The sequence below is a fragment of the Pollachius pollachius genome (genome assembly GCF_949987615.1).
Source record: "Pollachius pollachius genome assembly, chromosome: 6".
Classification (NCBI taxonomy): domain Eukaryota; kingdom Metazoa; phylum Chordata; class Actinopteri; order Gadiformes; family Gadidae; genus Pollachius; species Pollachius pollachius.
This window is the reverse complement of record NC_136939.1, coordinates 8,412,419-8,427,769: the sequence shown is the minus strand read 5'-3', so window position 1 is coordinate 8,427,769 and position 15,351 is coordinate 8,412,419. Positions and strand designations below refer to the sequence as shown.

General features: G+C 40.9%; 3 protein-coding genes across 3 annotated transcripts; all 3 read left to right on the top strand.

The window, feature by feature from the left end:
* The first annotated feature begins 3,506 nt into the window (after positions 1-3,506).
* On the top strand, positions 3,507-5,172 carry LOC307077102 (polyubiquitin-B). Its single transcript, XM_079738385.1, has 2 exons — positions 3,507-3,585; positions 4,134-5,172. The coding sequence occupies exon 2, from the start codon at positions 4,141-4,143 to the stop codon at positions 5,056-5,058; it is 918 nt and encodes a 305-aa protein (XP_079594511.1). The 5' UTR covers positions 3,507-3,585; positions 4,134-4,140; the 3' UTR covers positions 5,059-5,172.
* A 4,141-nt stretch (positions 5,173-9,313) lies between these two features.
* LOC307076547 (polyubiquitin-B) lies at positions 9,314-10,714 on the top strand. The gene is made up of 2 exons (XM_079737587.1): positions 9,314-9,362; positions 9,911-10,714. Exon 2 carries the CDS (start codon positions 9,918-9,920, stop codon positions 10,605-10,607), a length of 690 nt encoding a protein of 229 aa, XP_079593713.1. The 5' UTR covers positions 9,314-9,362; positions 9,911-9,917; the 3' UTR covers positions 10,608-10,714.
* Positions 10,715-12,756: 2,042 nt separating this feature from the next.
* LOC307077313 (polyubiquitin-B) lies at positions 12,757-14,211 on the top strand. Its single transcript, XM_079738694.1, has 2 exons — positions 12,757-12,884; positions 13,448-14,211. Exon 2 carries the CDS (start codon positions 13,455-13,457, stop codon positions 14,142-14,144), a length of 690 nt encoding a protein of 229 aa, XP_079594820.1. The 5' UTR covers positions 12,757-12,884; positions 13,448-13,454; the 3' UTR covers positions 14,145-14,211.
* The last annotated feature ends 1,140 nt before the right edge of the window (positions 14,212-15,351 follow it).

The window sequence follows — 15,351 nt, the reverse complement described above, 5'->3', positions numbered from 1 at the left end:
TCTCAGCAGGAATTCGAAAACATAGTGCGTTTTGGAAAGAGTAAATCGTAGCGTTATGTCAGGGAAGCATAACCCTCGGACTTTGGTATTAAATGAGTCGCTGCTCAGACGGAGCCTCACCATCCACACACACCGTGGGCGTGGCATTATACTATACGTGTCCGAATAGCTCAACTTTATCTCGGAGCACAGTCAACAGCTGGCCATACAGTGTTCACCACATCCAAACATACCCCGCCGCCTGTGACCCTTCGGTCGTGACGTCAGAGTACATTGAAAGGCACTCAGACGTCACGAAAATAACGCAACCTGTCTGCGCAGTCAAGCGGGACGTCGCTTTGTTTTGAGGAGAATGGCGAAAATATAGGATTTTACCAAAATTTTCGATGAATTTAATTAATTATTTCAGAAACAGTGATAAAATAGCATAGATGACTGCTGACGATCATATATGACAAATAACCACGTTTAAAAAACAGAAAAATAACGTTTCTGGTTGTACTGGCTATTTGTAAACACAGGCTAATGTAAACTTTAATGTTGAAAAGGCAAAATGTACCCGTAGTTAGACAGTTATTGAACAGAAAGTAAAGCAAAATACAATACAAAGCATCTGAGCAATAGCAAAAATTGCTAAGTACCTGTCCGATGAAAAGAGGTAGAAATTGGTAGGCCTACAGGAGATATTAACCTACATTACACTTTCCATTCATCCATCCCTTGCTTTGCTTGATTTTGAATTCAATGCATCCACAATGATTTTATTTTATTTCTCTAAATCATATTGGTCTTTGCAGAATTACAATCTAAGTTTGAAGAAAGATTATGGTTACAATGCTCAAAGGTAAAGTATAGGTCTAGAGATGCTCTTGTGGCCATTTCTTTACGAGAGATTGAGTCTAGGACAGATTAGACTTCTAAAAGCAGAAAAGAACACAATAGTTGTACAAAATTAACCTATTTTAAAGGTCCCATGGCATGAAAATTTCCCTTTAAGAGGTTTTCTGACCTTAATGTGTTAAGCCTGCCTAGCCTGCCTATGGTCCCCCAGTAGCTAGAAATTGCGTTAGGTGTAAAACAAGCACTAGCTATCCTGCTCTACACACACTGTCACGCAAGTGCTGTACAGTGTATACTTCTTCGTTCTGCTGTTGGTGTTATGGCGCATAGCACTCTGGTATTTCAACAATGAGATTGTAGTGGGGGTTATGCTGTGTTCCTCAACCCTTATGGTGTGTTCCTGAATCCTCAGACGCCAGCCTTCCGAGTGGCACTTTTGACGTTCTCGGAGCATTTATAGCGTTCCTGTTCGTCTTTGTGATTGTGTCATGAAATTGGCAAGTCATTGTTTATTGTTAGCTACATTAGCCTCTTAGCGAACCAGCCCGAAAACAAACAACACAACTTTACATTGTATTGCACGCACAGCAAGACAATGCAATGTATACATTGGTTATTGGAACAAAGTAGCAATGAAATCAAGTGTGTAAGAGCATTTCAAATCAACATTAAAATGACCAACGTGGTACAAATACAAAAAAAAAGAATCTCTTCACGGACACAGCCATTTTGCTGAGAGTGTCATCCCTGCTCTCGGTCTACTCTCAGATTTCCGAAAGATGAAGACAAAAAGGGGGCGTGCCTCCGAGGAATATGCAAGAATGTTGGGAGATCTTCGACTTTCGACTCGGAAGTCTGGCTTCTGAGGATTGAGGAACACACCATTGGACGCCAGACTTCCGAGTCGAAAGTCGAAGATCTCCCAGCTTTCTTGAGCATTTCTCGGAAGCACGCCCCCTTTTTGTCTTCATCTTTCGAAAATCTTTAGAGTAGACCGAGAGCAGTTATGATGCTCTCAACAAAATGGCGGCGCCCGTGAAGATTTATTTTCTTTGTATTTGTACCACGTTGGTCATTTTAATGTCCATGTCAATTTATACATTGCATGGTCTTGCTGTGCGTGCAATACAATGTAAAGTTGTGTTGTTTGTTTTCGGGCTGGTTTGCTAAAGAGGCTAATGTAGCTAACAATAAACAGTCCGACAAATGAAGTCAAAAGTGCAACTCGGAAGGCTGGCGTCCGAGGATTCAGGAACACACCATTATCTCAGCCATGGTTGAGAAGGAATTGAGAAGGAATTCGTTCATTCAAACTGATTCAGTCACGAACGACCCATCACTACAGGACTCCCGCCGGAGCACCCGGAGTGTTCTAGAATATTTACAGAACACGGCCAAACGCTGTGCGCCTCGCCATTGCGATACAGCCACTGTAAACAGAGCGCATGGTACTACCTTGGCCGCAAGCTGCTTAGGGCCACACCCTTCTCCTTGGCCCACCACTCTCCTCCTCATTTGCATTAAAGCTACAGACACCGAAACGGCGCGTTTTGGGAAAGCTCTCAAATGTGTAACTGGCTCGTAGTGGCTGTAATTCTGCACCACGGCTGTATTTCGGGAAAGTCTTCAAATAATGTGTTAGGGGCCAACTAATATCTATATTAAAACATCCATAAAGTAGCATGCCAAGGAACCTTTAATGTATGCATACACTAGTTTCCTCTAGCAGTAGACTGAACCCAGAATACAGTTAGACAGAGCTAATTCAACTGTTTCACCCCCTCCCCACAATGCAATTATAAATGATCAAATCAGGGAAATATTTACCTAAAGGACAGAGTTGACTTTGTTATCATCAAGCAGAAGAATGCATAAGGGGATCCGTGCGCCCCTGTGACCGGTTTACTCCAGGCACAAATGTTAACGTTATAACACTAGGAACAGGTAGGGTGGCTTGACAATACAAGGAAGAGGAAACAAAGCTTGGATTTTTCCATCACAATGCTGAGAATAATAGAATACGTGGCTATAGCCTAAATTTGCTTCAAGTAAAGATAATATCCAACCACATGGTCTTTATTTCAATGTTTGACACGGCATATGTCGCCATCGACTGCCCACATATTTTAAGAAACATAAATTAGAAAATGAATGTATTTGTAACTGATATTAAATTTTAGGGATATAAACCACTCACAATGAATACAAATAGGATAACGGTGTCAATGTCCCACGCTCGTAACACCAATTTTTGGACTTTGAAACAATTGTTATCAGTTTCTATTCATTCAATAACTATCTCAATAACTGATTTGACATCAGAACATAAAAAACAAAAAACGAACCTATCATTCAGTGGTCATGTTGATCGTTTAAAGAGAAATCGAAACAAAATGAACGCCTGAGATCAGAGAAGCCCTTCGAAAATGATTACTAACCATTCGGAGTTGGCTGTTTCTCAATGTTTCCTTACTAATTCTAGAAAGAATAACCGTTGGTTTAAGATTTGCTTTAATCAACACATAAACACAATAAAGGCCAAAATGACACAGCCAATTCGATTAAAACATTGTGTAGCAAACATATACGTTTTAGAGATAGCATACACTTACTAAAAAATCGGGACTATTTAAAGGCGGATGGATATGGAGAGATCGCGTTGCTAGTATAAATCCAGTACTCCGGTGTTTTACATCAGATAATCGATTGACAGCTCTAAGGAAACGAGAGACACCACACTCGACTGTAAGTACGAAGTATATTGTGTTTGATATATGTAATGATTTGAATAAATATGTTAACAATAACCATCAGCTTTATTTTTTATTGTGATTGTGTTCCATTCCACAAGCCTCATTTGTGTACTTAGCTATTAACGAGTTCTGTTTGCTGCTAGCTAACCATTTTAAAATAACAGTTAAGCCTAAAATCCAACGAAATATAATACCTTGTTTAATATAATTTAGATTTAACAGCATAGTAGATTTGCGTGGGACGATACTCGAAACAAAGACAGTTGGATTCAATGTCGACGTGTTGTTTTTTTCCCGATAAGAATGACTACGGATTTCTGGTACCGACCATGAGCTGGTCATTTAAAACAAATGGAATGCAAATATCAACTTAAAATGTTTATTATACTGGATTGAAGATGGTATTTCCCCCTTATTTAAGATATAATCATTGTTTTTAGGCCTATTTAACTATATTTGGAATGTTTCCTGTGTCTTTGACGTTGGCCTATGGCCCATGCTTTATTTTAATGGCCTTTTGTATTTATTTTCTTTTTACAGTTGAACCATGCAGATCTTTGTCAAGACCCTCACCGGTAAGACCATCACCCTGGAGGTGGAGCCTAGCGACACCATCGAGAACGTGAAAGCCAAGATCCAGGACAAGGAGGGCATCCCCCCAGACCAGCAGAGACTGATCTTCGCCGGCAAGCAGCTGGAAGATGGTCGCACCCTGTCTGACTACAACATCCAGAAAGAATCCACCCTCCATCTTGTCCTGCGTCTGAGGGGTGGTATGCAGATCTTCGTCAAGACCCTCACCGGCAAGACCATCACACTGGAGGTGGAGCCTAGCGACACCATCGAGAACGTGAAGGCCAAGATCCAGGACAAGGAAGGCATCCCCCCAGACCAGCAGAGGCTGATCTTTGCCGGCAAGCAGCTGGAAGATGGGCGCACCCTGTCTGACTACAACATCCAGAAAGAATCCACCCTCCATCTTGTCCTGCGTCTGAGGGGTGGTATGCAGATCTTCGTCAAGACCCTCACCGGCAAGACCATCACCCTGGAGGTGGAGCCTAGCGACACCATCGAGAACGTGAAGGCCAAGATCCAGGACAAGGAAGGCATCCCCCCAGACCAGCAGAGGCTGATCTTTGCCGGCAAGCAGCTGGAAGATGGGCGCACCCTGTCCGACTACAACATCCAGAAAGAATCCACCCTCCATCTTGTCCTTCGTCTGAGGGGTGGCATGCAGATCTTCGTCAAGACCCTCACCGGCAAGACCATCACCCTGGAGGTGGAGCCTAGCGACACCATTGAGAACGTGAAGGCCAAGATCCAGGACAAGGAAGGCATCCCCCCAGACCAGCAGAGGCTGATCTTCGCTGGCAAGCAGCTGGAAGATGGGCGCACCCTGTCCGACTACAACATCCAGAAAGAATCCACCCTCCACCTTGTTCTCCGTCTGAGGGGAGGGCAGTAAATTATTCCATGTTCCTAATGCACTGATTCTATTATTTTTCTATATTTTAATCACGCATGTGATTCTGTTCCTTAAAATGTTGCAAAACAGTCAAATAAAGGATTCAAATTAAAAGCTGCTTTATTTTCTTTTGGTATGTTAATTAAATAACACAGGCTAACCTGTTGTAAGGGGAAGAACAAGATGTCTAGTAAGATCAATGATGTCACCAGAGGAAAATCAGCCGATCTATTGGCTATGGCCTGGTGTAATGAATGAGCCATGCAGATACAATGTTTTCGTGTACTCCTTAAAAGGTGGAAATACTGTAGCGCATGATAATCTCCCTCATAACCTGTAATCTACAACGGTTACCAGCATTTTTTCAGTCTTACTACAATATTAATTTCATAAAGGTTATTTTTGAGTAGTACATTATAAAAGCTTTGATACAGCAATAACCCCATACGTGGCACAAGTGAAGCACATCAACGGATTTGACATGTTAAAATTCTACCAAGTTCACTGGCCCAACCTTAGGCTGTTTCTACGGACAGTTGGTTCCAACAGCTGTCAGATGTTGTGACAGTTGTGAACCATTGCCTAAACAAGTTCAAAATCAATTTGTAAAATATAAATTTAACCCGCGCTACTTTGCATAATATTGTATAAGCAATAGGAGCTTAAATTAGTGCTAAAGACATTCCAAACTTAAATTATAAAAGCCAGTGAACCCATTGTCTCAGCAGGAATTCGAAAACATAGTGCGTTTTGGAAAGAGTAAATCGTAGCGTTATGTCAGGGAAGCATAACCCTCGGACTTTGGTATTAAATGAGTCGCTGCTCAGACGGAGCCTCACCATCCACACACACCGTGGGCGTGGCATTATACTATACGTGTCCGAATAGCTCAACTTTATCTCGGAGCACAGTCAACAGCTGGCCATACAGTGTTCACCACATCCAAACATACCCCGCCGCCTGTGACCCTTCGGTCGTGACGTCAGAGTACATTGAAAGGCACTCAGACGTCACGAAAATAACGCAACCTGTCTGCGCAGTCAAGCGGGACGTCGCTTTGTTTTGAGGAGAATGGCGAAAATATAGGATTTTACCAAAATTTTCGATGAATTTAATTAATTATTTCAGAAACAGTGATAAAATAGCATAGATGACTGCTGACGATCATATATGACAAATAACCACGTTTAAAAAACAGAAAAATAACGTTTCTGGTTGTACTGGCTATTTGTAAACACAGGCTAATGTAAACTTTAATGTTGAAAAGGCAAAATGTACCCGTAGTTAGACAGTTATTGAACAGAAAGTAAAGCAAAATACAATACAAAGCATCTGAGCAATAGCAAAAATTGCTAAGTACCTGTCCGATGAAAAGAGGTAGAAATTGGTAGGCCTACAGGAGATATTAACCTACATTACACTTTCCATTCATCCATCCCTTGCTTTGCTTGATTTTGAATTCAATGCATCCACAATGATTTTATTTTATTTCTCTAAATCATATTGGTCTTTGCAGAATTACAATCTAAGTTTGAAGAAAGATTATGGTTACAATGCTCAAAGGTAAAGTATAGGTCTAGAGATGCTCTTGTGGCCATTTCTTTACGAGAGATTGAGTCTAGGACAGATTAGACTTCTAAAAGCAGAAAAGAACACAATAGTTGTACAAAATTAACCTATTTTAAAGGTCCCATGGCATGAAAATTTCCCTTTAAGAGGTTTTCTGACCTTAATGTGTTAAGCCTGCCTAGCCTGCCTATGGTCCCCCAGTAGCTAGAAATTGCGTTAGGTGTAAAACAAGCACTAGCTATCCTGCTCTACACACACTGTCACGCAAGTGCTGTACAGTGTATACTTCTTCGTTCTGCTGTTGGTGTTATGGCGCATAGCACTCTGGTATTTCAACAATGAGATTGTAGTGGGGGTTATGCTGTGTTCCTCAACCCTTATGGTGTGTTCCTGAATCCTCAGACGCCAGCCTTCCGAGTGGCACTTTTGACGTTCTCGGAGCATTTATAGCGTTCCTGTTCGTCTTTGTGATTGTGTCATGAAATTGGCAAGTCATTGTTTATTGTTAGCTACATTAGCCTCTTAGCGAACCAGCCCGAAAACAAACAACACAACTTTACATTGTATTGCACGCACAGCAAGACAATGCAATGTATACATTGGTTATTGGAACAAAGTAGCAATGAAATCAAGTGTGTAAGAGCATTTCAAATCAACATTAAAATGACCAACGTGGTACAAATACAAAAAAAAAGAATCTCTTCACGGACACAGCCATTTTGCTGAGAGTGTCATCCCTGCTCTCGGTCTACTCTCAGATTTCCGAAAGATGAAGACAAAAAGGGGGCGTGCCTCCGAGGAATATGCAAGAATGTTGGGAGATCTTCGACTTTCGACTCGGAAGTCTGGCTTCTGAGGATTGAGGAACACACCATTGGACGCCAGACTTCCGAGTCGAAAGTCGAAGATCTCCCAGCTTTCTTGAGCATTTCTCGGAAGCACGCCCCCTTTTTGTCTTCATCTTTCGAAAATCTTTAGAGTAGACCGAGAGCAGTTATGATGCTCTCAACAAAATGGCGGCGCCCGTGAAGATTTATTTTCTTTGTATTTGTACCACGTTGGTCATTTTAATGTCCATGTCAATTTATACATTGCATGGTCTTGCTGTGCGTGCAATACAATGTAAAGTTGTGTTGTTTGTTTTCGGGCTGGTTTGCTAAAGAGGCTAATGTAGCTAACAATAAACAGTCCGACAAATGAAGTCAAAAGTGCAACTCGGAAGGCTGGCGTCCGAGGATTCAGGAACACACCATTATCTCAGCCATGGTTGAGAAGGAATTGAGAAGGAATTCGTTCATTCAAACTGATTCAGTCACGAACGACCCATCACTACAGGACTCCCGCCGGAGCACCCGGAGTGTTCTAGAATATTTACAGAACACGGCCAAACGCTGTGCGCCTCGCCATTGCGATACAGCCACTGTAAACAGAGCGCATGGTACTACCTTGGCCGCAAGCTGCTTAGGGCCACACCCTTCTCCTTGGCCCACCACTCTCCTCCTCATTTGCATTAAAGCTACAGACACCGAAACGGCGCGTTTTGGGAAAGCTCTCAAATGTGTAACTGGCTCGTAGTGGCTGTAATTCTGCACCACGGCTGTATTTCGGGAAAGTCTTCAAATAATGTGTTAGGGGCCAACTAATATCTATATTAAAACATCCATAAAGTAGCATGCCAAGGAACCTTTAATGTATGCATACACTAGTTTCCTCTAGCAGTAGACTGAACCCAGAATACAGTTAGACAGAGCTAATTCAACTGTTTCACCCCCTCCCCACAATGCAATTATAAATGATCAAATCAGGGAAATATTTACCTAAAGGACAGAGTTGACTTTGTTATCATCAAGCAGAAGAATGCATAAGGGGATCCGTGCGCCCCTGTGACCGGTTTACTCCAGGCACAAATGTTAACGTTATAACACTAGGAACAGGTAGGGTGGCTTGACAATACAAGGAAGAGGAAACAAAGCTTGGATTTTTCCATCACAATGCTGAGAATAATAGAATACGTGGCTATAGCCTAAATTTGCTTCAAGTAAAGATAATATCCAACCACATGGTCTTTATTTCAATGTTTGACACGGCATATGTCGCCATCGACTGCCCACATATTTTAAGAAACATAAATTAGAAAATGAATGTATTTGTAACTGATATTAAATTTTAGGGATATAAACCACTCACAATGAATACAAATAGGATAACGGTGTCAATGTCCCACGCTCGTAACACCAATTTTTGGACTTTGAAACAATTGTTATCAGTTTCTATTCATTCAATAACTATCTCAATAACTGATTTGACATCAGAACATAAAAAACAAAAAACGAACCTATCATTCAGTGGTCATGTTGATCGTTTAAAGAGAAATCGAAACAAAATGAACGCCTGAGATCAGAGAAGCCCTTCGAAAATGATTACTAACCATTCGGAGTTGGCTGTTTCTCAATGTTTCCTTACTAATTCTAGAAAGAATAACCGTTGGTTTAAGATTTGCTTTAATCAACACATAAACACAATAAAGGCCAAAATGACACAGCCAATTCGATTAAAACATTGTGTAGCAAACATATACGTTTTAGAGATAGCATACACTTACTAAAAAATCGGGACTATTTAAAGGCGGATGGATATGGAGAGATCGCGTTGCTAGTATAAATCCAGTACTCCGGTGTTTTACATCAGATAATCGATTGACAGCTCTAAGGAAACGAGAGACACCACACTCGACTGTAAGTACGAAGTATATTGTGTTTGATATATGTAATGATTTGAATAAATATGTTAACAATAACCATCAGCTTTATTTTTTATTGTGATTGTGTTCCATTCCACAAGCCTCATTTGTGTACTTAGCTATTAACGAGTTCTGTTTGCTGCTAGCTAACCATTTTAAAATAACAGTTAAGCCTAAAATCCAACGAAATATAATACCTTGTTTAATATAATTTAGATTTAACAGCATAGTAGATTTGCGTGGGACGATACTCGAAACAAAGACAGTTGGATTCAATGTCGACGTGTTGTTTTTTTCCCGATAAGAATGACTACGGATTTCTGGTACCGACCATGAGCTGGTCATTTAAAACAAATGGAATGCAAATATCAACTTAAAATGTTTATTATACTGGATTGAAGATGGTATTTCCCCCTTATTTAAGATATAATCATTGTTTTTAGGCCTATTTAACTATATTTGGAATGTTTCCTGTGTCTTTGACGTTGGCCTATGGCCCATGCTTTATTTTAATGGCCTTTTGTATTTATTTTCTTTTTACAGTTGAACCATGCAGATCTTTGTCAAAACCCTGACTGGCAAGACCATCACCCTTGAGGTGGAGCCCAGTGACACCATAGAAAATGTTAAAGCTAAGATCCAGGACAAGGAAGGCATCCCCCCAGACCAGCAGAGGCTGATCTTCGCCGGCAAGCAGCTGGAAGATGGGCGCACCCTGTCTGACTACAACATCCAGAAAGAATCCACCCTCCATCTTGTCCTGCGTCTGAGGGGTGGTATGCAGATCTTCGTCAAGACCCTCACCGGCAAGACCATAACCCTGGAGGTGGAGCCTAGCGACACCATCGAGAACGTGAAGGCCAAGATCCAGGACAAGGAAGGCATCCCCCCAGACCAGCAGAGGCTGATCTTCGCTGGCAAGCAGCTGGAAGATGGTCGCACACTGTCCGACTACAACATCCAGAAAGAATCCACCCTCCATCTTGTCCTGCGTCTGAGGGGTGGTATGCAGATCTTCGTCAAGACCCTCACCGGCAAGACCATCACCCTGGAGGTGGAGCCTAGCGACACCATAGAGAACGTGAAGGCCAAGATCCAGGACAAGGAAGGCATCCCCCCAGACCAGCAGAGGCTGATCTTCGCCGGCAAGCAGCTGGAAGATGGTCGCACCCTGTCTGACTACAACATCCAGAAAGAATCCACCCTCCACCTTGTTCTCCGTCTTAGGGGGGGGCAGTAAATTATTCCATGTTCTTAACTACCTAAATGTGGCCATTTATAATTTGTAAATCGCAAATGCGATTTACTTTAAACATGGCAAAACAGGAGTCAAATAAAGGATTCAAATGAAAAGTTGCCTCATTTTTTGGATATGTTGTAAATAGCAACAGTGACTTAAACAATGCATTAATCATTGTCAAACCACTGATGTTCTTAGACTAGCTAGTGGTCCAGATTACTACATTTATAAGTGGTTCTAAACCTTTCTTGGTCCGACACCACAATCCCAACTGTAAATTCAAGGCACTTTACTTAAAGTTGTGGCCATGATAATGAAAGGTCACGTATTTTTGCGTGGTCTTTATCTATCCCTGTGGTATCACAGGGATAGGTTCTTAATTTGACTAGCAACTGCATTGCTATATATAGGTATCAGTTCAGCAAGAACTCATACTTGGCAAAAGGAAAGCAGATTATCAATGGTACCATACATATTTGTAACCTATACAATCTTAAGTTCTACACATTTTCCCAGCCCACACTTGTCTCAAGCCATACTTGTTGGAAACCAGTTGACTACACAAATGCTTTCACTAAATTTGAAAATTATAAATCTAGTCTTTACTCCTACAAAAGACTGAAAAGAGAATGTATTAAATATTAGCAATAGGTAAATCGGTGCTACAGAGCCATATTTCATTACTTTTAAAAAACGATTAAGCTTCACATACTGATGCAAACCTTATGAATGCAGAATGGTCCGGTAGGTCTAGTCAGACTGTTACTGACCTGCATACTTAAAGGATTAATATCAGACTATTTAAACTCAATAAGTCCAACTGAGTATCTGTACAGGACTCAAATGTATATGCAATAAGGTTTGAACATGCCTACAATCAAAATACTTAAATAAGACCTAGTCGTACGGAAAAGAAGAGCAAAGATTACATTTAAAACAAAGCATCTGAGTATTTATACATATTCCGATATACCTGTCCTATGAATAGAGTTATAAATTGGTACAGGATATGTTAAAACTACATTACACTTCCACGTCCTCCATCACTTGTTTTGCTTGATATTGAGTTCAATGCATCCACCATGGTTTTTTTTTCTAAATCAATTTGGTCTTTGTGGAATTACAATATAGTTTAAAGACATATTATGGTTACAATGCTAATTGGTTCGAGTGTCGGTCTAGGTGCTCAAGGTGATAGAATATGTGCCTACTATAGCCTAAATTGGCTTCAAGTAAAGATAATATCCAACTTCATGGCCTGTATTTCAGTATTTGACACGGTATGCAGGGCCGCTGCTGGCCGTTTCGGTGCCCTACGAGAGCGGGGGGGTGGTGCGGGAAGGGGAGCCTCTTTTTATATATTAGGTAAAAACATATAATTGCCGAAATTGAGTGATAGGTTATGCAATTAAGAAAAAACAACGGTGGGCCTCTTCATAACTAATTTATATATTGTTTTAATTCAATAATGTAATAATTATTTTTATTTTTAATTTTTTTTTACAAACCATAATTTTTGGTGCCCCCCCCCCCCCCCAGGTACTTGGTGCCCTACGCACTCTGCGTACTCTGCGTATAGGGAGCGGCGGGCCTGACGGTATGTGTCGCCATCTACTGCCCACGTATTTCAAGACACAAGCAATTGGACAATGAATGTTTTTGTCACTGATGTTATCTTTTTGGGATATAAACCACTCACAATTGTTAAACATATGATAACGGTGTCAATGTGGCAGGGTCGTTACGCCAATTTAAGGATAGGATATAATGTAACAATTGTAACCAGATTCTATTAATCCAGTAACTATCTCAAACCACTGCTTTCACTTTAGAATAAAAAAACATAAATGTGACTAACTTATTGTTCAGTGATCATGTTGAACGTTTAAAGAGAAATCGAGACAACATGACGGCTTGAGATAGAAGCAGCCCTTTGTAAATGATGTCACCATCCATTCGGCAGGTTAGAGGGGCTGCTGGCTGTTTCTCACTGTTTCCTAACAAATTCCAGATGCACCGAAAGATAACAAGATTTGTATTACAAAACATACATAATATTATTGCTAAAATGACATGGCGACGTCGGTTAAAATATTGTAACGTTTACAGATAGGTTTTAGAGATAACATACAGCTAAAGAAAATTGGGACTATTTAAAGGCGGATGGATATGGAGAGATGACGTCGCCAATATAAATGCAGTACTACGGTTTTTCTTACATCAGATCATCGATTGACAGCTGCAAGGTAGACAGATACTACGACACCACACCCAACGGTAAGTACGAAGTATGTTGTGTTCGATATATTTAATGGTTTGAATATAATCTTTTAACAACAAAACAGATATATTTAAAATTGTGATTCCGTGATTCCCCAAGTCTCATTTGTGTACTTTTCTGTTAACGATTTCGATTTGCCGCTAGCTAACCATTTTAAACTAACAGTTATGCCTATAATCCAACGAAATATAATCCGTAGTTCAATATAATGTACATTTAACAGAAAACGTTAGGTACATTTGTGTGCAACGATACTAAAATCCATGATTGTTGGGTTCAATGTCGATGTTTGTTATCCGATAAGAATGACGATGAGAATGTTTTCTGGTACATTTCTGGTAAAACAAAGGGAATGCTTACCTCAACCTAAGATGTTTGCTGTACTGAATGCTAGAAAATTGCTTAGTATCAGTCCGATTGTATTTTCCCCTTATTTGGGATTATTATCATTGTTTTTAGGCGAAATATTCTTGTAACTTCCGTTTTCTGTGTCTTTGGCGTAGGCCTAAGGCCTATAATTTATTTTAATCGACTTTTGTTTATGGATATATTTTTAAAGTTGAACCATGCAGATCTTCGTCAAGACCCTCACTGGCAAGACCATCACCCTTGAGGTGGAGCCAAGTGACACCATCGAGAATGTCAAGGCTAAGATCCAGGACAAGGAAGGCATCCCCCCAGACCAGCAGAGGCTGATCTTCGCCGGCAAGCAGCTGGAAGATGGTCGCACCCTGTCTGACTACAACATCCAGAAAGAATCCACCCTCCACCTTGTCCTGCGTCTGAGGGGTGGTATGCAGATCTTTGTCAAGACTCTCACCGGTAAGACCATCACCCTGGAGGTGGAGCCTAGCGACACCATCGAGAACGTGAAGGCCAAGATCCAGGACAAGGAAGGCATCCCCCCAGACCAGCAGAGGCTGATCTTCGCTGGCAAGCAACTGGAAGATGGTCGCACCCTGTCTGACTACAACATCCAGAAAGAATCCACCCTCCATCTTGTCCTGCGTCTGAGGGGTGGTATGCAGATCTTCGTCAAGACCCTCACCGGTAAGACCATCACCCTGGAGGTGGAGCCTAGCGACACCATCGAGAACGTGAAGGCCAAGATCCAGGACAAGGAAGGCATCCCCCCAGACCAGCAGAGGCTGATCTTCGCCGGCAAGCAGCTGGAAGATGGACGCACCCTGTCTGACTACAACATCCAGAAAGAATCCACCCTCCATCTGGTCCTGCGTCTGAGGGGAGGGCAGTGAATTTCTCCAATATTTTAATTCAATTTGAGTGCAATCCCTGACCTAATAAAGCATTGCACATTAATAAGTTCCTTGTTTCTTTTTTCTACGATGGAGGTGGGTCCAGCTGGTAGCCTGTCACCGTAAGGCTCTACTAAATGATAACAAGCACTCCATATGCTTTGTGCATTGCATTAAGGACTGCTATTAAGCATTATGTAGGCTATGACACTGGACATCAAGAAGCACAGGGTAAATATTCCTCCCATGGTCAAGGCCCATGAATCTGCCTGTCAAACATATAAGTACACAACTGAGAACAGACATCTGATATAAATGACCAGCAGTTAATATAGATCTCAGGAACTGTTGAGCTCAACCCTAGTTTAGAAAATAAATCAAAGCAATTTTGAAACACACCTTTGGAGTATCATCAATCAACATAGGATCTTTTCTTGGTGAAGTCCTATCCTTGTTCTTAGTGGATTCACACAAAGTTTTTGAAGAAAATGACCTACATTAGTTCTTTGTTTTAATTTTAAATCACCATGGCTTTAATCCTACAGGCCATGGGTATAGGTGGTCCACATATAGATGAAGGGTTTCCAGCAATGGTATTCTCTAGTGGAGACCCATTCAAAAAAAACGTTACAGGCCAACACATTTACATTCCTCAATCTTCCCCTAAAAGATAAAAGAAATATTAGAAAGATAAATTATAGGTTTATAGTCAGACTAGGTTTCAGTCAACTAGGTTGAATAAAATGCTTTGAAGCCCCATCTCCTGATGGGCATGCGTTTGGTACCAAAGTACCTGAAGGAGCTGCAATGGAGCCTGGTACAGGCTTCTCATGTCCGCCGCTTCTTTCATTCGCTGAACATAGAGGCTGGTCAACTGAAAGAGAAATTGTCAGTGGACAATCTATTGTACTCCAATATTATAGAATATAACTGAACAGAATAGAATAGAATGCAAACAAGATTGGAAAATAAATACAATTTTACATAGAAGTTGACAACACTATAAATTCTGGTGAATTTTGCTTTGCCAGTATTATAACTGCATCGCTGTATAAACTAGCAATGTCATTTCTGTTTGTTTAAATACCATGAATAAACCAATGGTGGCTTTTAGCTGCATTTATTATGTTTGTAATGGGGTATTTAGAAGGCTAGCATTAACATAGTTGAAATAAGAGCTTTAGCAAATAAGAAAAATTAAGTTATG

Coding starts and splice junctions, on each gene's coding strand:
- LOC307077102 (XM_079738385.1), top strand. CDS start 4,141: ATGCAGATCTTTGTCAAGACCCTCACCGGTAAGACCATCACCCTGGAG.
- LOC307076547 (XM_079737587.1), top strand. CDS start 9,918: ATGCAGATCTTTGTCAAAACCCTGACTGGCAAGACCATCACCCTTGAG.
- LOC307077313 (XM_079738694.1), top strand. CDS start 13,455: ATGCAGATCTTCGTCAAGACCCTCACTGGCAAGACCATCACCCTTGAG.